The sequence below is a fragment of the Patagioenas fasciata genome, chromosome 4 (assembly GCF_037038585.1).
Source record: "Patagioenas fasciata isolate bPatFas1 chromosome 4, bPatFas1.hap1, whole genome shotgun sequence".
Classification (NCBI taxonomy): domain Eukaryota; kingdom Metazoa; phylum Chordata; class Aves; order Columbiformes; family Columbidae; genus Patagioenas; species Patagioenas fasciata.
The window spans coordinates 80354423-80377343 of record NC_092523.1 but is presented as its reverse complement, the minus strand read 5'-3'; the positions used below and the strand labels follow the sequence as shown (position 1 = coordinate 80377343).

General features: G+C 52.8%; 1 protein-coding gene across 1 annotated transcript; it reads right to left on the bottom strand.

The window, feature by feature from the left end:
* Window positions 1-208: 208 nt before the first annotated feature.
* Window positions 209-22835, bottom strand: PURG (purine rich element binding protein G). Its single transcript, XM_065837470.2, has 2 exons — window positions 22773-22835; window positions 209-21732 (listed from the first exon to the last, which is right to left on the bottom strand). Exon 2 carries the CDS (start codon window positions 21717-21719, stop codon window positions 20712-20714), a length of 1008 nt encoding a protein of 335 aa, XP_065693542.1. The 5' UTR covers window positions 21720-21732; window positions 22773-22835; the 3' UTR covers window positions 209-20711.
* Window positions 22836-22921: the final 86 nt, after the last annotated feature.

Here is a 22921-nt window from a genome sequence, read left to right as displayed (position 1 = left end):
TGGGAATAAAGAGAAGACGTAAAATTGAAAAGCCCCAGGGAGATGAATGCGAGATAACCGAGAGAGAAACATTTATATTCCGAATCGCTGCAGTGATTTCCCCCCCGGGCAGACACATCTTCTCGCCTTCGCGGGAAGCGCCCAGAGAGACGCTGGGAAGTCGCGTTGCGGCGGCGAGAAATTCGATTATAGGAATCAGAGCAGACAGTTAAGACTACACAAGTAAGCAAATTTATTTGAAGACAGAACAAATATCGTGGCAAACAACAATATGCAAATTCAGTTGAGGATGGGGTAAATATCAGACTTTCGTTTTCAAATCGATATAAAATATAGTCAGATTTTATTTTGTCCAAAAAGCAGCTCGCGTCGGGGAGGGGCGGGAGGGGACGGGTCTGTTCGCGCCGCCCGACGTGTGTGCCACCCAAAACCTCGGGCTCGGGCGGCAGCTCCTCAGCGAGCGATGCTGCAGGAGATGGAGGTGCCCTCGGCAGCTCCCCGTGACTCCAATTTTCCGCCTCCATCCTCACAATAAAGCCGATTCTTGCCACAAAGGAAGCGGCGGGTTCATCCCTACATACGGACGGGGCGGTCAGGGGGATGTGGCTGCTTTTTAGGGTCGGGCTCATACGAAGGCACCTGCAGCTCCTCCTCCTCGCTGGCTCCCGATGGACCAACAGTGGCCCAGCCGGAGCAGCCGCCCCTGCCCAGCACGGCGCGAACGGGACCAGACCCCTCCCAGCGCGCTGCTTTCTAGAAAAAAGGCCATCCCAAATAAAAGCAGACATAGAAAACATTAGATTGTCAATGATGCTTCGAAACAAATTCAAGTTTATCATGTTTGTTTGTTTTCTCGTGAGCGTGTGTGTGTGTGTGGACTTGATACAAACAGACAAGAAGGACGTGGTGGAGTTGAAGCTCTGGGTGCGCATGTTGTCCGCAGCGTCCGCAGGAGCACCATCGGATACGGGAAGGTTTTAGCACCAGAGAGTCTGCAGGACCTGACAGATCACACGCGTCGCTGGGAAACCTGGGGACGGGTCGGGGGACATGGGACAGTCCATTGGAAATAATACAAGGCAATTCATGAGTTTTCATACAGTACAATACAGCCACTGACCAATTAACCCTTTCAGTACAGTACAGGACAAGTCACACTTTGCACCCTGTTAACACTAAATTGTCCCCTCCGCCTCGCGCCGGCCACCGAACCCACGAGAAAACCTCAAATCTGAGCTTCCCCCTGGCTGATTCTGGTGCCGAAACACACAGAAAAAGTCCAGAGGAGGAATCCTGATGACCCCAAGCCAAAATCGCCTCTTCCCTCGGGCATAGTGAGAACAGGGTCCATTGGAAAAGTGCTAAATTACAGTACATCGGCATTTCCATATGTCAACTATTGAACAGCAAAACAGATTGTTTGAAAACAGAATCAGCATCGTACAGTAAGTTCACACTTAATTCTTCACCGTTTCTACACTTGTAACACATGCATTTTATTTCCATTAGTTTAATGCCAGTAGGACCAACATCCTCCAGAACAATGATCTAACATTAAACGAAACTTCCTAAGAAAAATATTAAGCATCACATAAAGTTTCAGGAAAAACCTGTTAATTAGCATCACAAGGTACTCAGATTCACATTGAGGAGTTTTCATGCCATGACTTTAGAACACCTTTTGGTTAAGAATATCCTGGGAAGGGGGGAACCCAAAACCAAACCATCCCCCCCAAAAAATAAGAACAGCTGGGGAAATAATCTATCAATATTCCGTGTGCACGCGTCCACACGTAGAGGTGCGTGGGTGCGTGCGCGCTTTACGACTGCCTCCTGCAATGCACAACTGGTTTTCAATGCACTTGACTCATTTCCAGGGCATTTGCACGGGTCCGAAAAGACTTTCAGGGTGATGAACTACCGAGGCGAATTAAAGAGTCTCTCTTGGAGAAAAGCAAAGGTGGGTAAATCATGGCCCGTGTGCCATTACAACGCGCTTCCTGTGGGCCCTATGAAACCTCAAACAGTGACAAATCCCTACGAAAGCTTTCTCCTGCCTAAAAAACCCTTCCAAAGCAAGAGGTGCTGTGCAAGGCTTCGTGTTCGGGCCTCACGAGAGAACACTCGATCCTCAGTGCCCCGAGGATGAGACGCCGGCTCCAAAGGGCAAAAACCTACACCTGCGGGGGGAAGAAACAAAACCAAACCTGTTCCTCATCCCCCTTTCCCGCGAGTTTAATTCCCAAGGGCTTAGCAAGAGCGATGAGCTCGCTGGGGGAGTGAATTTTCCAAATGGAAACGTTTGGAGATGGAACTGCATTGGAAATGCCGTTTTCCGTTTGCCCCAGCGCGGTGCTGAGCGGGACGTGGGTGCTGAGTCCCCGAGGGGTTCGGGGCTCGGCTCCCGCCGCTCGGGGTCAGACACAGCAGCCACATCGCTTCTTTAAAGCTGCATCTGCATGGTTCATTTGGCTGGGGGGGAAGAAGGAAGGAAACAGGTCTGGATTTTATCTACATTTCCATTTTTCAATTAAACGCTAGGGAATCTAAGAGCATAAGACTTGTGGTCAGGGTTTGCGGTGTTTTTAACCACCTTCGTTCCCATTGAATACCCAGACCCGTGATGGTCTATGGTAGAAGGAAGATTGCGTCGAACCCCAGCGAAACAGCCACCGAAAGCGGAGCTGGTCGGGAAGAACGCTCCATCGCCACAGGCCAAGCCGAGACACCTATCTTCTCACAACTTATCTGCCACCACGGAAAACCCACTGGGGCTTTTAAAGAAGCAAAATACCATTGGGACTGTTTGGGACATCAAAACCTGGACCGTTCTGCACCCCAGGGATCACCATCCCATTTTAAATCCTAGAGAACTGGGCTGTGTGTACTGGTTGGGACAGACTCTATGCTGCTGGTTTCTTGCTGGCGAGGGAGCTCCATCCGTACAGGAATTCACACGCGTCTGAATCGCCTCCTAAGACGTGGCCTGCTCAGCTCCTCACACCATCTTCTACATCTTCTCCAAGTCTTTTTTACTTAAAAACACCTTTTGCGGTTTAAGCCCACGCTCAATCTCAACAGCACTTGCAGTACAGGCACAATGACGGCTTTTATTGCAATGGCTTGGGCGCGGTTTTTATTGATTCACCGGCATCTCAGGCCGGTTTTAACTCCGCTGTCGCGTGGCCCCCCTGCTCACACAGACCAGGGTCTCGCACCGAAACCCGGAGCCCCTGCCCTGCGCCCCTCGCTGCGGGTCTGCGCCATTCCCAGCGTAAACCCGACCATCTCGCACCATCCCGACCCCTTTTTGAGACTTCTCCTCTCTTTGGTGTTTTGCAAAGCCATGCGGTTGGGTCTCTGGACGACCCCAAAGTTTTCAACGACCACGTCTGCCTGGACGTCGGTCACAGAGATGTTGGTCCCGTTGTGTAAAATACGCTTCGATGGGTTTACTTCCCTCATGTATAAAATCGCTACCGGGTATGGGATGGAAGTCAGGCACCAGACAGCGGTGACATACACCTCAAAAATATCTTTTGATGGCCCCTAAGTAATTAAGAACGTGCCTAAGGGGCTAAATAGAGCGGGGGAAATAAAGGGTTCAAAACTCAGTGCTAACAGTACTTACAAAAGTGCAGTGCTCAGTACAGTCAGAAGCAAAGTGACTACTAGTACTTAAAGTGCTAGTTTCCAAATCGGTTTGGTTCAGTGTCCAAAACGCGGGGAGAACACGGGCCGGGGGCTGAAATGAGAAACCAGACAGCACTGCAACTGCACATGCCACACCAAAAAGGGCCTCAAATCACAGCACGGCGGGGGACGCGGGACGGCACGGCTCAGCTTGTGAACACACACGAGCAACGACTGACACCTTTTCGCTTACGATACAGAACAGCTCCAGAACTCTGGCACTTTACAAACCCATTCAGAAAGCGAGTGGACACACCTTACGAAAAGAAACAAAACCCAAACTCAAAAAAAACCAACCCCACGAGTCTCTCGAATATTCACGAGGCTTCGCACTACGATACTGGAGGTCTAGCGATAGCAAGCCTGGAAACCTGCCCAGCGTCTGCAACAACTGCGCCGACGCTTCCCCATGCACCGCACAGGGCAGTCGCGCTGCAGCCTGCCTCCCTTCATCCCACAGTTAGCCTATTGACCTATTTATTCGTGGTTCGCTTTGTCTTTTTGGTTTATTTTTTAGCTTTCCGATAATGCATTACGCTGGCTTGGTTCTGTTCGCCACCCTGGCAGTGAAAGGACAATTAACGCGAGGACAAGACAACGAAGGCGGCCTAGTGAACGCTGACGTTCCTAACGTCCCATCGGCATTGCTATGGAGGAAAACACTCTGCAGAAGGACTTCGGACCAGCGCGCTCCTGGGAAGAGGCTGGAAAATGGGAATTCATCCCAATGCACCGCAGGCATTCCCCCTTTTTCTCAACACGCGCTTCCCACGGCTGCCCCATGGGCTATTCCAGCCACTCGGTGCTTGCAAAACTGGGGCATTTTCTCCCAAAATGAAAGTGCCAAATAGAAAAGGGGAAAACTGGACTTTCCATTCTCGCTATACTTCGGCAGGCACGCCAAAAAAAGGTGACCGAGCAACACAAGTGTCTCCCATGGCCATGAACTCGCCGGTTTTACCAGGGAACAGCTGCTGTGTCTGAGCCAGCGATGATTTACTTTATTTTAATGGAGAAAGCTCTTTTTCAAACCAACTTCCTGGCTCGCTGGACTGGCAGAGTGTGTTGGGTGTGCTTCAGGTAAAGCCGCAAATGTTTTCCTTGTTAGAGAGCAAACACTAGAGATGGTTTTTCTGAAGCAGGTAACACTAATGTGCCGAGGGGAACAAAGAAAAGTGACAAACCCGGGTCACTTATTGTGCCCACTGCTGTTTAAACAAGCAGGAGGCCAGGGGATGCACCCAGGGGCTATGGAGATCTCGCAAGACTGGCAAATCTCACCACTTGTTGTACGCAGGCACTCGGGTAACATTTAATTTATGTACCACTGACCTCAACGTCGAGACCAAACCCAGCCCTCAGATCTACGGAAAACCGGCCAGCATGAAAACTCCAGTAGCACAATTCCTCATTTTCCAGGTCATTTCATATTTGGCAAGCGGTTGTGGCAGAGGGTGACTGATCTGACGCGAGGGCACTGCCTCCAGTTGCACAGGAGTTTTCCGCACTGCTCTCACCAGGATGTTTCCATGTCAGGTTGTGTTCTTCCCACTTCAGTTTGTCCCAAGAACACACCAGGAGAGAGCCCCTTGGCCTGGGCTCCTCGCAGGGTTGGCCTCACCTGGACTGCCAACCCTGTTATATTTAAAAAAATACAATAAATGAATCACAGGTTGCTGGGAGAAAAGGCTGCACGTGAGCCCGTGGCCTTACCTGCAGCCTGAGCACTGGCCTTTCAAGGCATTTCTAAAACCCTCCTTCAGCTGCAGCACTAGACTCTCATCTAAATATTCTTGGCGACTTTTCCAGCCTCCAAAACCCAACTAAATTGGAGGTTTATTAGGAGCGATGTCTTTTTTCCCGAAGCCGAGGCTTTTGCCGCGTTAAAGCCCGCAGGTACCCGCGCGAATAAATAACGTGGACAAAGCGACTCCCACGCGCGGCCGAGGAAAAGGCGATGCGAGACGGCTCGGTATCCAAGGCGCAACGCGAACCGAACGTGGGGCCATTTTTAATTCTATGCAAATTACCACGACAAAAAGCAGACCCCACAGCGAAGAACGATTCCGGGAAGGAATAATCATCCATCTTTCCGTGGTCGTCGTGGCGGCTGCTTGGGAAGGAGCTGATCCACAAAATGGCAATCTCCAGAAAAAGCCGTGTTGTCACTGCTCGCAAACAGCTGCATGTGCACAGCTGCACTGCTGCTGTTCTGGGGGGCCCTGCCCGGGAAATCCCGCTTCCAAACCAAATGCTATCGACTTCAAGGTCAGGAAACCGCAGCTGGTTTAACAAATACGAGCTGTAGGGCTAATGTAACTCGCTGCACCACAACACGGACGCTTGGAGTTCCCTGCTTTGAAATCCGTGCTTTGGGTTTAGAGAAGGAAAGTCATACGGCCTTTAAATTATTTATTGGGAAAAGATGCTTTCAATAAAAGCATCAATGATGTGTAAAACAGAATGAAATTCCAAATGCACAGGCTTCAGACTTTCTGCCTTTTGTATGGTTACTTCAACGTGGACGAGAAGCATCTTTTTGCCCCCTGCACAAAAATATCCACCGTGCTGGGTGAGGTAAAAGTGCCCTTTTTTGCACGCAGGAAAGAAAAAAACTCACAATGTAGAAAGCCATGAAGCTGTTGGGAAAGGGATGAAAAAGCCCTCGGGTTGCAGACATGCCTCTGTTTCTGTTCCCCTGCGTGTCACCGCAGCCCTCGAAGGGGCTTCGCCCCCACCTGGCGCTGTGACCGTCTGACGGAGAAGTGTCCTCCTTGGCCATCAAGAGGAAATCCTCGCCAAAGCGCAAACGCGTCCAGGGGAGCGAAGTGTACATGACAAATGTATTCACGGGGGCCTCTATGAACCCCTGGGGATGCCCCCAGCAGCCCCGCGAGGCTCTGCTCGTTGTCCCCGCCTGTCCTCGCTGGGCTCCGCATGCATTGCCAGACAGCGGTGCCCCGTCCACAATTACGAGCGGCGCTCCTGGGGGGCAGCAGCAGAACTCGGATCCATCACGCTGCCACAACCACGGGGCCCGAAGACGGGAACATTGGGCCGCGGGGACCGCGCGTTGAAAGCAAAACATTTTATTACCGTCGGTTAAGCTTCATAATGCACACTTATGAGCACGAGAGAGGTTATATGGAGATCACTTTGCTCGCTACCAGCTACAGCTTCTGGGATTAAATGCGGCAGCTGTTGAGCGGTGCGTAACAGGACCGGTGGAAAGAAAAGGAGAATAACGCACAGTTGAAGCGGCAGGGGGGGCGGCTTGGCAGAAAACAGCCCCCTAATTTGAAATTGAACCAGAAATACGGTTTTCTTTCCTGCATCCAAGACAACAGCATCCTAGACAACAGCCGGTGACCAAGGATGGCCCCCAAAATGCGGCCACCAGCTCAACACGCGGCGGCTATCGCACATTTCCCGTCTTTGTGCGGCCGGGAGGGAGGATCAGGGCTGGAATCCAGCCCGAGTTCACGCGGCAGCGCTCCGTGAACCCACCTCGTGTGGATTCACACCCGCGATTCCTGCTTTGTTTGCTTTACGTTCCCCACGCAATGTTCCTGACAGCAAACGCCATCCCGAGATGGTTTCTAAAGAACCGAAGTTTTCTTCCAGCACAAATTGCTTCTTCAATCTGAGATCAAAAATGTGGTTATCTTTTCTGTATGTCAGAGGTCACCAAAAAGCTATTTTGGACCATCTACTAAAGAATCACTAACACAGTTTAACAGCACCAGCTTTTTTAGCCCAAATCAGTTTACCTTCCAGCCAATCTTCCGCAAGCTGCTGTAAATCGCATCAAGCCCTATCCAGAGGAACGCTCTGTTCTGCCCTCCCCGCTCCCCACATCACGACGCTCATTTCACACGAATTTCTGCGTGCAGACAAAATTCAAGGGAGAGGGAAAAAATTCCTTCACTGGCAAGAGAGAGCTCTCCAGGTATGGCTGGGACAAAACTACCGATTTTAATTTGTCTAGAAAATGAGCTAGAAAGGCGGGAAGCCCTTGGAAGCCTGGAGAAGGCTGATGTTTAGGCTGTGGCAAGCAGAAATACCCACGTATTGCCCACGCTTGGCCTCCTTCTGCACAGCATCTTCAGCCCCACCACGGGGAAGGGGTCGGCACAACCGGAGAAGCAGCTCCAGGGCTTCGTGCAACAGCTCAAGGGCTGCGGGATGGAGGGGAACGAACCTCACGTTGTCGAGAGCCCAAGGAGGTTGAGAAGATGGGTGCTTTCTCCATCTCCTCCCGCGGCACAGAGAAGGTGGCATCTCTCTGGAGGGCACTGAAGAGCCTGTCTTGGGAGGTCTGGAGGCAGACAACGCAGGGTAGACCAGGCCACCCCAAGGACCAACCCCCGTGCTCTCCAGAACACGCCGTTCCTCTATTTGTGGGGGCTTGCAGGAATATTTTGGAGGTGACGTCTCCTCCTTTCTGGGTTAGGCGGCAAAAGAAGGCTGTGTCTCTGCCAGGCTCGGAGCTGCGGTCCCTCCCCGTTCTTGGATCCTCTCAGGAACGGCAAGAAGCCTTCAGAAGCCGTGGGCTGCTGCTGCAAAGCGCCGAGGCTGTGGGCTGCAAATGAAAGCGCTGAGCGCATTCAGGGAGGCTCTCCCTACTGCAGAGGGGGTGTCCGAGGGCAGAAAAGAGGTGAGAAGAGCAGTTTGAAGGGAGGGGTAAGCGGGCACCATGTCAGCCTTACCCTGTGGACGGTGGGTTTGCTCAGGTGGGCGCACAGCAGCACAAAACATTCACTGCCGAATAAAGTGACTGTTTTTGAAAGAAAAGTCTCTGTAAGATGCCTTCCTTGAGATAACACAAGCGCAGCTAGCGCAGAACTGTGAAAGAGATGGAAGACTTGGCAGAGGCACAGCTCTTATCTCGACATCTCGGTCCCACCTTTGCTGTGGGTACACTCATCCCACCCACCTGGATTTGCACACCCACACCAAACCCACGGATTGATCCCCAAACTGATGTGGAAGCACCTTGTTGTTATGCACGCAGAGAAAAAGAAAGCGACTAATTATTCTGCAACCACTTTCAATGTCCCGGGGAGGGTGAAATCCTGGCAATGTTCTGCCTGAGATGCGCAATTCCAGACCGCGGCCAACTTGTGCGTTCAGTGAAACAAAATTAAGGTTACACAAAATAAAGGATCGAGTTGTGGGGAGAAACAAGAGTCCAAGCTCAGAGAGACACTTGCAGCAGATGCAGTGAAGCTCGTCCCTGGGGAAGCTGCCACATGTTGACCACAACTGGGATGTTGCACGGTAGCTGGTAGGAGGAAATGGGTCATCTACAACAAGAGCATGATGGCCTCAAGTTGAGCCAGGGAGGTTGAGGTTGGATCTGGGGAACAATTTCTTCCCCAAAGGGCTGTGGGGCATTGGAACAGGCTGCCCAGGGCAGTGCTGGAGTCACCAGCCCTGGAGGGCTGGACAGACGGACATGAGGTTCTCAGGACACGGGGCAGTGCCACGGGTGGGCTATGGTTGGACTCAATGATCTTGAGGGGCTCTTCCAACCAAAGCGATTCCATGATTCTGTGACCAAATCTGCCCCAGGTAACTGGCTTGTGCAGCCCAGGGGAACGATGACAGAGGGGACGAATGGCCGTGTGGTTAAATAACTGCTCCTGGCTGCGGGATCACCCCAAGCCTGCACTGAACACCAACCGGAGCTCCACCGCCCGCCTGTGGCTGCAGGAGCAGAGCGGAGCTGCAGAACGGGGGTGGCGAAGGGCAAAGCAGATCAGAACACACACGGGGAAAACAGACGCCGGGGGAGAATAAAACCGGTTACACACCCTTCTGTCCTATCGCGGCCACAGCGGTTAGAAACGCACGGGGATGGAGGGAACCGAGGATCCTTTGGGCATTGCACAACCTCTCAGAGAGGTTCATAAGAAAGGGTTCAAAAAAAGAAAGGTGGTAAACTCAGGAAAACCCCAATTTAGGGCTTTTGGGCCATGAGACAGGAGCCAGACGGGTAACCACTCTTAGTGGTCACAACCAGCCCTGAGAGCAAAGCGGGGGTAAAACGTCCCTGCACACGGAGCTGAGCAAACGTCTGCAGGTGCTGCTGCCCGCGCTGCAAGAGATAAAGTGGCAGTGTAACGGGTACGCTCTGAGCTAAGAGGCACGAGGCGTAGTTCACCCTCTCAAACGCGGTGCCTATTCTCAGCCTTATAATCAAGTGTTCGTGCCAAAAAACCTTCCCTAATTTTACCAGCACGGGAGGGATTATTAAAAATGCTCAAATTAAACAATTTCACCACTAATTATACAGCGATGGGCACGGAACCTTCGGGAAGGGTCCAGCAAAACCTTCTGTATCTCAGAGAGAAAAGTGATCACATCAAGAAGGGAGATGCTACAGCTTTGGAGAACTTGACAGCAAAATGAATTTTGATGATTAGGGGTGGGTGGAACGGAAGATGGACATGTTGAATTGAAACCAGTTGATGAAATTCACTTGCCAGAGAGCACTGAGAAGCTAGAAGCATAAACAGCTTAATCAGAAAAGGTTGTAGGGTTGAGTTCGTCTCCTGGGATCGCATCAGAGCTTGGAGAAACAGGGCAGTCTGCCCCAAAATCCCTTTCGGACCGAAGGACTCCCCGGGATAATCCTGTACCCCCAGGAAAGGCGAAGAGAGAAGAAAAGCGTTTGGCATGGATTAAGTCAGCTTGAGGATGTTCTTGGTTATCAACGGGCTCTGCTCATCCCTGCTGCAACACATAGCTGGGAAAAAATCATCAAAAAATGGGAACAGCACAGTGCTGCAGTTCTCAAACTCTGCTCGGGGTTTGTTGGCGTCTCGGCAAACAGACCATTGCTGGAGGTGGCTCAGTTCCTTCGCAACTACCTCTTCTGATCAGCGCTATAAAGACCTTGTGCGCGTCCAAAACTCTGGAGGAAAAGCAGCAGCCGCGATGGTGGACGCTCCTCAGGCGGCGATTCACCTGCGGACCGTGCGTGGAGCTCCAGTGAACCCGGGAACTGCTCCACCGGCTGAATGTACGGGCTGTCTGTGGCCCCGCGTTCCCCCGCGAGCCTTTTGGGGAACAAAGAGTCTGTTGCCATCAGGCCGTTCCCAGCTGCATGGCTGCAGAGCAAACTGCGCATGGCTGCGCCCAGAGCAAAACTCAGCAGCAGCACCGGGCAGAGGGGAAACTCCAGAGACACGAGCGCTCCTGTCCAACACCGCTGACCTGCCGGGCGGTGGGAGCGACGCAAACCCCCAATTTTGCCCCCCCTGGAGCCCCCTGTTTTGCTCCTGTGCTGCGAAGCCATGGGGATGTGCAGCTGCTGGCAAGTGATGCGCTTCATTAGCACAGAACAGCGGGGTAATTAACTTCTGCTAAAATACCAGTTTGATGTTGGCACGTTCAACCTCCCCCTCGGAAGGGGAGGGAAGAAAGAGTCGCTGTGGCGTGGCGGATGAGTCAGACGCTTAAAGGCGCTTCTGGAAGGTGCTGGATGTCCGTGTGGAGCGATGAGAGCGCGGTGTGGCAGCCTGCACGGAGCGGGAGGAACTCGTCGTTACACTGATGGCGAATTGTCAGACTGCCTTGCCGTAGAAAGGAAAATCCCATTCACTTTCAGAGCAACTGGAGCTTCTGGAGTTGGAAAAGAAAATAAAAACAAACCCCAAAGAACCCCAGGGGTTTTGATGCAGTCAATGCAAACACCGAGTGTCTCACTGATGTGGGACGGCACCGCAGGCACGACCTGGCTCCGTCTCCCACGCAGGGCAGCGCTGGGGACTTATCACCCTCAGCACGCTGAGATGATCCGCGGCAAGATTCCGAAACACCTCTCCTGGCCAAACTTAGGAAACTCACAATCGCGCCTTGTCCATCGGAAATGCTGCTCAAACGCCAGGTTGTTATTTTGCTCTTCAGGTCCCGATAATGACGTGATGCTCTGAGTGGTTTAACGCAGAAGGAGCTCTCCCTCTCTGAGTGTTTCACTGCTGGAAGGATCACGGAAAACCAAAATTCAAATGCTGCCAGTTTTGCTTTAAGATCCACATTTGTGAGAGGCGAGTCACGGCCATGCAGAACGAGCGCTGCAGAAAATCAGGAAGCCCAGAAATGTAACGCGAGGGGGGAAAGATGGGGCACGAGCACGAACATCCACGTCAGGAGAGAAACGGGAGAAGCAGAATATGCAGAGAGAAACGCCAGTTTAGACACAACAATGTAGTTAAACATTTGGTGACTATGGACATTACTGCATGACGAGAACACTTCTCTGTGACAGTCCTTGGAGATGTGGAAAGGGAAAGCCCAGATCTCCAAACAAACCGGCTCAGGGAGCTTATATTGTCACTCGATGAATTCTTGACGTTTGCATTTGAACAGGTATCTTGTTCGTGCTTCTTTTGTGAGGAGAGGCAGGGTGCCGTGATACTCAGTATTTAGAAGAATATTTAATCTTTAGGAGGATGCGTGTTGATGGGCTATTTTTTCTAGGTCCTATTCAGAAAGAAGCGGAGGCACGAATGAGAGACAGGATTCTGCAGCCCCACCACGCACCGCAAAGATTTCTATTGCCAAGCTTTGTGGAAAATGTGTGCCCTGGTATATTAATAGCCCAGATTTTCTAAAACTCCTAAACAAGAGCAAGAATGGCTGTTTAGATTCTATAGAGCCTACCGAGGAAAGCGGAGAGAAGTAGAAATCAGCAGCTGGAAAAAACTCACAGCCTCAAGGAAGAACGGGTGGTGATTTCCACAGTCAGCCTGTTTGATCGGTATCCCAGCCAATCTGGAAGGACGTACCAAGTGGATCCCAACGAGGATCCCGCCCTCTTCCGTACTTGAATCAATGATGTGATGACGGACCAGAATTATCCACCTTGCAGACGATACAGCGTTAGAACTGAGAACGATCTTGGCAAACTCAAGGAGGAATCTGAGATGAGGTGCAGCTCGGTCAGGATAATGCAAGACCCCGTGTCAAAATCCAGAATACTGGAGGCACAAAACCTGGTGTTGACTGCAATCCTTGCACTTTGAAGCTGGTAAGACCGCAGCCAAAGTACGTCTCCCGATTTTGGATTCTTTAATTCTGGGTTCAAGAAGAAGACGGACTGATCAGAAAGCAACAAGAACACGACGAGGGCTAAAAATTACCCTGGGTGGAAGGCTTTGTATTTGCTTAGAAAAGGATGCAGAAGAGACCTGACAACAGCCTTTAATTATGTAAAAGGGCTGCAGCGAGGACGGGAACAAGCTGTTTCGGTAACTCCCCTGGAGAGCACGGCCTCTCGCCTACAAGGCAAAATGTGACAGAACCAGATGGAAGCTGGGGAAACAAAACACAAAACAGGGGTGGGCAGCAGGAAAAGGGCCTGAGGGCGAGCGCGGTGGGGAGGGGGGAATACCCAGCACCGGAGACTCTGTAGAGGTGGCTTTTCCAGGTTGTTCAGCTTGGGAAGAATATAGAAGCTTTTTCGTTGTGCGGACCTTGAAACGCACCCTTGGAGGAAAGCTGGAGGTGCAGGAGTCCTGGCAAGGCTTGCGAGACTCCCTTCAGGATCGAACCCCAAATTTATGGAGCAACCCAGCGTGTTTTCAATAAGTCGAGACACCAGTACAGCCTTACGCAAAACAGCAGAGAAAAAACAGCTGGAAAATTGAGCAATTGAAGGTGAGCAAGTGCCAGAAGTAAAGTTTATACGTGCAACCTTAATTACGACTGTATAGAGAGCTTAATTACGCAATCTCTTCCAACTTTCCTTCCTCCTCTAGCGTACATGTTTCTTTTTCATTCGTCACTCTCTATGTAATCCAAGCCTTACCTATGCATACCTTCCAAACACCGCGTACTATCTACTCAGTATGTTCCACACCAGATTTCTTCTTATTTTGCTTTCAGGGACCATCAGGATCAATCAGCATCAGAACATCACAAAAACTGTAACGCCAAATGAACTCATCACAGCCCCTCGAGGTGGGGAGGCAGCGTTCGCCCCGTTTTATCAGCGGGGAGCAGCGGCACGGGCAGAATAAAGCCACAGGTATCCAGCCCTTGCTATCAGGAGAGCCAGCTTGAGATGCTGACAGATTTTCCAGAGTTCTTGCAGTTATTAGGGCACTTCCCTCACTCCAGCGCAGCTTTCGGCACCCGTTAACATCACCGCTGCTGTACATCAGACCTCAGGGTACCACAGCGCGGGAAAACGGAGGCGCGACAAGCAGTGACCATCTGCAACGAGCCTTGTTGAAAATGACACGAATCCCTGGCCGAAGACGGGCGCGGAGTTTGGTTCTTGAAAGCCCCTTTCCCAGGCGGCCCGTCCTCTGATCCCTCTGATCCCCTCCAGCCTCCACTGATCCTTTTCTTCTGCAAAGCGCAGCTGCCCCGTGGACACAATGCGTTGCGGATCAAACCATCGCCGTGCTCAGAGAGTCCCCGGAGCACGAATCCTCCGCCCCCTCCTGCCTTTTGGTTCCTGTGCCCGGCTGGGAAGCGCTCATCTCCAGTTTTAGCCCCGCTCTCCCTCCACCTCCTGCCAACAGGCGCTTGGAACCAGATGGAATCCGTGTAAGGGCCGGAGGTTAAGCCCGGCCTTTCATCGCACGTGCCGGCCGCTGTTTGGAAATGCAGATTCGGTTGCAGGCAATGTGTAGCGTAAAGACTGAACGCGAGCGGTACAGTGCGCTCTCTCCCTGCTCCTATTGCACATCGGACACCTCTGACAGGGAAAACGGGAAAGACGACAGCTAAAATCACAGCGTCTCGAAAACTAAGGACTTATTTGAAACGGGAAAAAAATGCTATTTTTAATATAGATATGCATATGTATTTTTAAAATATTCCTCTCTCCCATCTCTCTACGTTAATTTGTGTGTCATACACTCGTAAATCCATAGGTGCTGTATCAGCACTGCGCTTGGCGGGGCTGGGCAGACGGTTTTACCTTCAGCCGTCTCCCATCATCCGACTCGATGGGCCGTCTTTCCTCCAATTAATCTCCGCCTGGCAAATTACCAAGACGAAGAAACAGCTCCGCTCAAACTGGCTCTGCCCACGGGCTGGATTGCCCCCAACGCTGTTCAGAAATTTCCAACCAGCAGCTCCGCCAGGAGCCGTCATCCACCCCGCCAAACACCGGTGTGCAGGACGGCTCGCAAACACCTCAAGGATGGAACGTGCCTTTTCGACTCGCGGTTTGAGGTAGCCCATCGGACAGGAAGATGAATTAGCAAGGTGTTAATGAGGGTTTGATTGGGGCGGCAGTCAGGGACGTGGCGGCTCGGCCGGTACTTGTGGATACAGCACAGGCACAAAACGCACCCAACCAGCAGAAAAAGCCAGACGGTGAATCCAGCTTATACCTTTCGAGAAGTTAACGTACACGTACATCCCACACGACGCCTCGGCGCGGGGAAGGAGCAATCTAATTACGTCCGTCACAGAAATGCCAAAACGATGGCCGGCTCCTAAAACCTCAACTCACGTTTTGACATTTCTGGAGAACTAATTTTTTACTCCATGTCATCTGTCAGGAGTTCCTGATATTTTATTTTACCGCGATATTTTGTCATAAAATATCGTTGCCTTTAGGAGGTGTGGGCGGGGAACTGGACACGGGCGCCACAAGAGGTTGGGAAGAAGAATCGGTGTCAGCCCGTGAAAGCTTCTGCGGATTTTGGAGGAACAGAGCGGCAAACGAGCCGGCTTTAGCTTTTCCAAAACACCTGAGTCCCAAACCACCTTGACCCCCGGCAGGGGCTTTTTTCCTGGTGCTCACAACAGAATGTGGCCATTTTGGGGCAGCACTGGAAGACCCCAAAACACCCGCAGCCCCGATGGGCGAAGCAGCAGCGAACTGCAGGAGGGCAACCGAGACCACACAGCTTTCACCACTACCGAGAGCCAAGGCAGGAGGGGAAAGGTGAACTTTAGACATCGCAGTAATTAAAAATAAAGGGCATTTTAATTTTGGAGGGAAACAGCACAGAAAATTCAATGCGAGGTATGCTTGTCTTTAAGAACTATTTTATAAATTGTATCTAAATATAATGTACGCACAGCAAAACGCAGGGATGCCGTGGGATTAAAACTGCTTATTCATTAATTTTTGACCTAGTGCAAAATCCGCCCAATAAAAATACACGATAATAAACGTTTTTTTCTGCTATAAAAATGACAATGCTTGATAAAAGGGTCACGAGCCAGGCGAGCAGTAGGGGTCATAACCACTGCCAACCCCCTTCCCCGCCAGTTCAGCTCACTTCAGTAGGATATAGAGAAAACAAAAACGACGCGGTCATTATAATGATGTCTTTAGCAGGAAAAGAAAGCGTGCCGACACTGATTTTTGTAATTGCTTGGGGGTTATTTTTTGTATAAAGGATGGGGTTTTTAGTACCTGGGCTTTACGAACGTGACAGTACAGGTCTGCGGAGCCAGGGGACGGTGAAACGGCACCGAAACGCGGCACCCGCAGCTCCTGCTCACCCGCAGCTCCTGCTCACCCCCAGCTCAGTGATGCCTCCGAGGAAGTTTTGCCTTCTTCTGCCTCAGTTTTCCCTCACAACCTTGCCAAAAACCTACAGAACAACAGCGCTTAAAGGCAGAAACCCTAAAAATACCGCGATCAACCGCACATAACCAGCTCTGGGTGGAATATCGCCTTTATCCAGACCGGTAGTAGGAGAAAACTGCCCCTTCTCTAGACCGCGTACTTGAGATAAATAAGATTATTTTGCTACGAGCTACTTCAGGCTACGATATACTCACATAAATACATTAATGCCTATATGTGAATATGAATTGGTATATATCGGATACAGATAAGAAACACTTACGACAACGAGTAAATTACCAACAGCCACTGCAGCTTCTCGCTGGGTAAAGCCCGTCACCAAGACGGGTCGCCCAGCGGGTCGCCCTCGCTGCACCGACCCTTCGTTAGTGCACCCCGGCCTCCGTACCTTAACGAGAAAGCCGGCTCGATGGGCTGGACTCAACACAACCCCCCCGGCGGCAAGGCAGGGGATCCCCTACCCGGATCAGCTCTTTTAGGGACCGCCCCAGCACACGGGTGCTGCCGAACTTGGCCTTGTCGAGGTTCTATGTGGAAAATTTGGGCTGAAGCCTCGACGGTGGAGCTGGGGCCTCGATTTGCAGAGGGGTCGAGGAGCCGCAGCGACGGCGGAGCTGGGGACTCGATTTGCAGAGGGGTCGAGGAGCCGCAGCGACGGCGGAGCTGGGGACTCGGTTTGCAGAGGGGTCGAGGAGCCACAGCGACGGCGGAGCTGGGGACTCGGTTTGCAGCGGGGTCGAGGAGCCGCAGCGACGGCGGAGCTGGGGACTCGGTTTGCAGAGGGGTCGAGGAGCCGCAGCGACGGCGGAGCTGGGGACTCGATTTGCAGAGGGGTCGAGGAGCCGCAGCGACGGCGGAGCTGGGGACTCGGTTTGCAGAGGGGTCAAGGAGCCGCAGCGACGGCGGAGCTGGGGGTGCTCAGCAGCTCTGCAAATCCAAACTGGAAAATAATGACAAAAACCCAACAATCCCACTCTTGGTGGTTTGAGAGGATCCTTAGAATAGGAGACGGCTTCTTTCCGCATGAGCGAAGCATCCCCCTACCAGAGCGGGAGCAGACGTGTGCTCCTAGTCTATTATTTACACAATATAAAGTGCATTATGATTTAATTATTGAATGGACAGACTTTCTGCCGGGACCATACAATTTTTGAAATAGAGGTGAGGGCTTTTCACAGGGAATTCTCTCATGAGAAAAACAGAAAAAGAGGTTCAGACTGGTGCTGTCCACCCTGTCCTCCTAAGGATTGTTTTTGGCCGTTCTTTCTAGTGCAAATAAGCTTGTGTTTGCTCAAGTTTAAGGGACACGGCAGTTCCGGGGCACCGGGAACGAACGTTTAAAACACGCGCAGGACTCAGCGCTCCCAGGGCACCTCGCCGGGCCCTTCGCGCAGCAGCAGCCGAAGAGCGCTGCCCAACACATACAACGACGCGGAACCCGTTTCCGAATCTCAACGTCCCCGCCTTGCATTGCTACGTTCCCAGCCTGCATCACCCTCCAACGACAAGGTCTGCAAACACCGGCGCTTCCCAGGATCCCGTCGCCGGCGGTTCGCCCGTCGGCCGCCGCCGTGAAGACGCCGATGCGGGTGCGGATCCGCAGGTGCGTCCCGTGCCGGGGAACAACCGCGTCTGCGGATCCGGCGGGACGCCAGCAGCGATTCCTGGGGGGTACTTACAATAAACTAACGCCATCGGAAGGCCAATTAATTAACACAGGATAAAAGATTATTCAAAACACCAACGCTTTAAACGCACGCTGCTGGCAGCCTAAGCTGGAGCCAGGCTGCGCTGCACCGCTCTTCGGCCAAAACGCCGAGCGGGCAGCAATCAAAAAAGCCATTGCACTTCTTTTTTTCTTTTCTTTCAAAACGGTGAAGAAAATATCCCTTTCCAATCTCTTTGCCCGTCGCAAGTATTTTCCTCACCAAGACTAGGGGGCCGCGGGGAAGGCGTGATCGCGGACACCACACGCGGTTATCTCGGGCGAATGCCAACGCAGGAGCTTTCCCGAGCCTTTGAGGCAAAGGCGGCCGGGATGGGGAGGACGGGGAGGAAACACGAAGGGGAAGGCGAGCGTGAAAAGTTTGTACATTCATAGCTCCGGTTTGTTGGACACAAGTGAATTTTCACTCCAGGCACAGTGACGGGCAGCAGCAGTCAGCGATGCGCTCGCATCAAGGACTCATTCCCTAAATTCCGGTTTCACACCAATAATAGGATGTAGAGTTACTATTATTTTTTTAATTTAATTGACCTGTTAAAACCACAGGGACCAAAGCCCCAGGGGCGAGGATGAACCGGGAGCCCCTTGAACCTCCAGCTGGTCCATCAGGGTCCCCGAGCGGTTTGAGGGTGGAGCGGAAAATCTCTCCGAGAGTTGCGAAAGGCCCCAAAGGGGCGATCTGCCCAGAAACGGACGGGGCTTTGTGACCCGAGGCCAGCGCCTCGGTTGCTCTGACTGCTACGTGTGGTGTTGCCTAAAGGGGGAATCACCTAAAACAGTGAAATTAACTTTCTTACTTCCTGTCACAATCGTAACATTTTCCTAAAGGTTCTTTGGTGACTTTGGTGCAAGCTTCTATTTTTTTTTCTTTTTTTTTTTTTTTTTTAAGTTAAAACAGATCGAGTATTTTTAGTACCCAAACTACAGTCCAGATTACCCTCTTGGTTCCCACCCCTGCCTCCCCAACTCTTCTCGTTACGGTTAATGGCATTACCAGGTACCACGGTTCGGATGAAGCACGGCCGTGCAGTGTGCAGGCGGGTCCAGACCAAGAGCGATCAACAGTCTGCTTGGAGATGAATTTCTCAACAGATTTAAAATAAGAACCAGGTAATGGTTGGATGGGAAAACAGCCGGGCCACGTGCATGCTAGGCCGCTCTACAAAAACCCAATACAATTGATCATAAATATCTGATTGGATCCCGTAATGCGTACTGCAGGAAAAACCTTTCAAAGCGGGGTATCAGGTTATCGGGAGAACCTGGCGCTGAATAAAAATCCTGCTCGTTTCAGAGGGAAACGAGCTGGTTGCCCAAAGGCTGGAAAAGCTCCATCGCATTATAATATCCAGTTCTTAAGAAATGACAAAGAATTTTCCACATCTTTCCTCAGTCTCCTAAACAGGTAATTGTATACATTCTCCCTCCAGGCAGAGAACTTATATCGCCAGGTGCAGAATTTACGTGATGAGGGATTCAGCGGGATGGCACCGAAACCTCATGGGGGACACCGGGAACGGAACCGCGCGCTGCCGGCCCCGCTGTGAGCGGCGGGAGGGGGTGAGGGTGGGCACCGGCGTTATCTCCGAAAAACAACGCCTGTCAAATCAACAAGACGGGAAACACAAGGCGGCGGTAACCACGGCTTCCGAACCGCGCTGCGGGGAAGTACGAGAGAGATGCCTTTTTAGACAAATTCAGCGATGCACCAAACCCCCCAAAGGGCTTTTCTTTTCCACGGCGGGAGGAGGAACACGCCCGGCGTTTTCCTGGCGTGAGGGAACATCGCGACCGCGTCCGTCTCACAACCGGGAGAGGAGCCCGGAGCCCCGTCGCGGCCGTCCCTCCGAGCACCCGCTCCACAGCTGGAACCCACAACACCCCCAGTACAAAAATACCTTCTGAATTTCAGATGAATGCATTAAAACAAAAATAAACTCATCGGCCTTGCATGGGCAGAACACTTAGATGAGGAGTGGGTTATTATTCATCACCATTAATTTTGAAGGCTTAGCACTCAAGCAGAACTTTGCCCTCCTGGGATACTCAGGTCAGCCCAAAAGTACTAAATAAATAACCGGTTTTCCGCTCTTTATCAGCACTTTTTGAAGGTCTGACCAGTCATCGAGGTTTTACCCACGCAGAATCATCGTCTCAGACTCAGCAACCAGCAGACGCCAGTTTCAAAACCTCTCCCTCTCCTCAGACACATACCAGCAAATCGCACAGAGATGATTTTTGTTGTACATGCCCCGTGGCTACACCGCTCAGCCTTTTCACCGAGCACAGGCAGAATTCAGTCCCAAAAACCCGTCATAAGCAGAAATCGATACACGTCAGCACAAGGTTTGGTTTGGGTCTCTTTTCGTATCACGTTGAAGTGCAACACAAGCCTTATCTGGACTATTTAAAGGTCAGAGTGCCGGATTTTTTTTGTGCTGATACGTGTACTTCCAGAGTCTTCAACACTCGAAGCGGCTGACTCATACAGACTCGGGAGGTTGGTACTTTCAAAAGACATACAGAGATGTTTTGGGCATCATTTAACGTGATAACCAGATAACATTACGTACTGGAGTTAGCCAGAACTACCGGAAAAAGGACTTTACAAAAAAAATTTAAAAAAAGGGGTGGGTTTAAATTACTACAAGTCAGTCCCTCTCACCGATTTCTGCTTGTTTTGTTTTGTTATCTTTTACCAGACGGCCAGTCCAACGCGCTCTATTCGAGACCCTCTTGCTCTTCACCACTGTCCCCTCTGGCATCCATTCTTTTTTCTTTATGGCTGTTGTAAATCCTCCTCATTTCTTCTTCATACTTGATAAAATTTTCCCCGAACCGTGTCCACGCTTTGTAGGGCACTGTGATGGTGTTACGGTAGGGCGGCCTCACCTCACTTACCTTCAGGAAGATGCCGTACCTGTTGGATCCCACGTCGAAGTAGAAGCGCTTGTTGTCCACCCGGAATGAGGTGCCCTCGGGGAGCTCCGGGGGGTCGTCGCCTCCCCCTCTGCGATCCTCTATGTCCCCCTCGCCGTACTCTTCGATCAGCTGGACCAAAGCATCCCTGAACTCGATCATCCCTTGCGCCGGGAGGACGATCGTCTGCTCCTGTCCCAAGCCGTGGCCGAAATAACCCATCACGCCAGGTCCCCGGCTCACGGTTTGCCTAATCCGCAAGAAGCGGCCGCGCTGGTTCTCCTTCAGGTCCAGGTAATACTTGCGGTTGTCCCTCTCAATGTACTCCGTTTTGAGGACGCTATGGGGGTGCTCTTCGGAGCCCACGGACGCCGGAGGCGAAGGCGGCGGGTGCTGCTGCCTCCTCCGGGGATGCTGCTCTTTGTCATCGCTGTGCTCGTGCCGGTGGCCGGGACCCCCTTTCAGCCCCAGGTGGGCGTAGTGCTCGATGAAGTCCCCCAAGCAGTCCTTCAGCTCCGCAGCTACCGACAGGGAGAGGGTCAGTTTGCTCTTCCTGATGTTGTCCTGCCTGCCCCTTCCTATCCAGACCTCGGCGATTTTCAGGAAGCGGCCTCGGGAGCTCTGTTTCACGTCCAGATAAAACCGCTTCTTCTGGATGTCCACCCTCTTGGAGGCCAGCTCCTGGATCTCCATGCAGCCCCCCTGCGAGGAGGCCGGGTACTGGTACTGCTGGGACTGGGAATAAATGCTCCTGTGCAAGCCAGAGCCTCCCAGGTTCCTTCCTCCTCCTCCTCCTCTCCCTCTTTCCATCTTTACCGATCAGCTGGAAACGACACAGAACAAGAGACACAGACAACAACATCAGCACCAGGGGCCCACTCGGCTTCTCGTCGTGCGGCTCCGTTCGCCGCTCGCTCTCCCGGTGAAAGCCGCCGACGTTCCCTCCCGGCTGCCACGGCGGCCAAACCGTCCCCAGCGCTCTTCCCCGCCCCCCGCTCCGGCTCCTGCCCGACATCTCCCAGGCGTGGGGACCCTGCTGCCAGCGCTGCCCCTCCTGCAGCCCTCCAGACCCCCCCCAAAGCCCAAGTGTGGCAGCCTGCCCCCCTTGGCCCCGGCCCTCTGGCTGCCTCAGCATCCGGTTTCCTGCAGTGAGAGGGACCCCGGGGGACACCCCAAAACAGACCCCTGCTGCAGGTCCCCCTCACAGCTCTGTGTGCCCCTCCCCGCCTTTCCCAGGGCACTGGGGTCCTCCCCAGCACTGCCCATCCCCCTCCACTGCCCCCCAAGAGCTGCAACCTCAGCCCCCAGGGACTCCCCCAGTACCAGCCCCTGCCCCTCAGTGCCCCAGTGCTGCCTCCCCAGTGTCCCCCATCACTGCATTTCCAGCCAAGTGCCCCCAAAGCTTCACCTCCTTCCTCCCCAGTGTCCCCAGCATTGCCCCACTAGCTCCCCAGCTCCCCAATACTGACTGCTAGTGTCCCCAGTACTGTCCCCTATGCCCCCATTGCCCCAGTATTGCCCCCTCAGTGCCCCCATCACTGCATCTCTGGTCCCAGTGCTCCCAGTACTGCCCCCATTGCCCCGGTACTGCCCCCCAGTGCCCCCATCACTGCACCTCTGGTCCCAGTGCTCCCAGTACTGCCACCAGTGCCCCCAGTACTGCCCCCCAGTGCTCCCAGTATTGTTTTCTTGGCCCCCCAGTTCCCCAATACTGACCCCCGGTGCCCCCAGCTCTGCCCCCTAGTGCCCCTAGTACTGCCCCCCAGTGCCCCCAGTAGTGCCCCCTGTGCCATCCCAGTGCCCCCCAGCCCCGCATCTCCCGCATCTCCCGCCCCACGGCCGCCCCCGGTCCCCACCACTCACCCCTCAGCGCCCATCGCCGCCGTTACCCTTCAGCCGCCGCCACCGCCCGCAGCCGGCGGCCCCGCCGCTCCCCCCCCGCCGCGCAGAGCCGCGGGCTGGCGCACCCCCGCTCCGCCCCGCCCCGCCCCGCCAGCCCGGCCCGGCCCCGC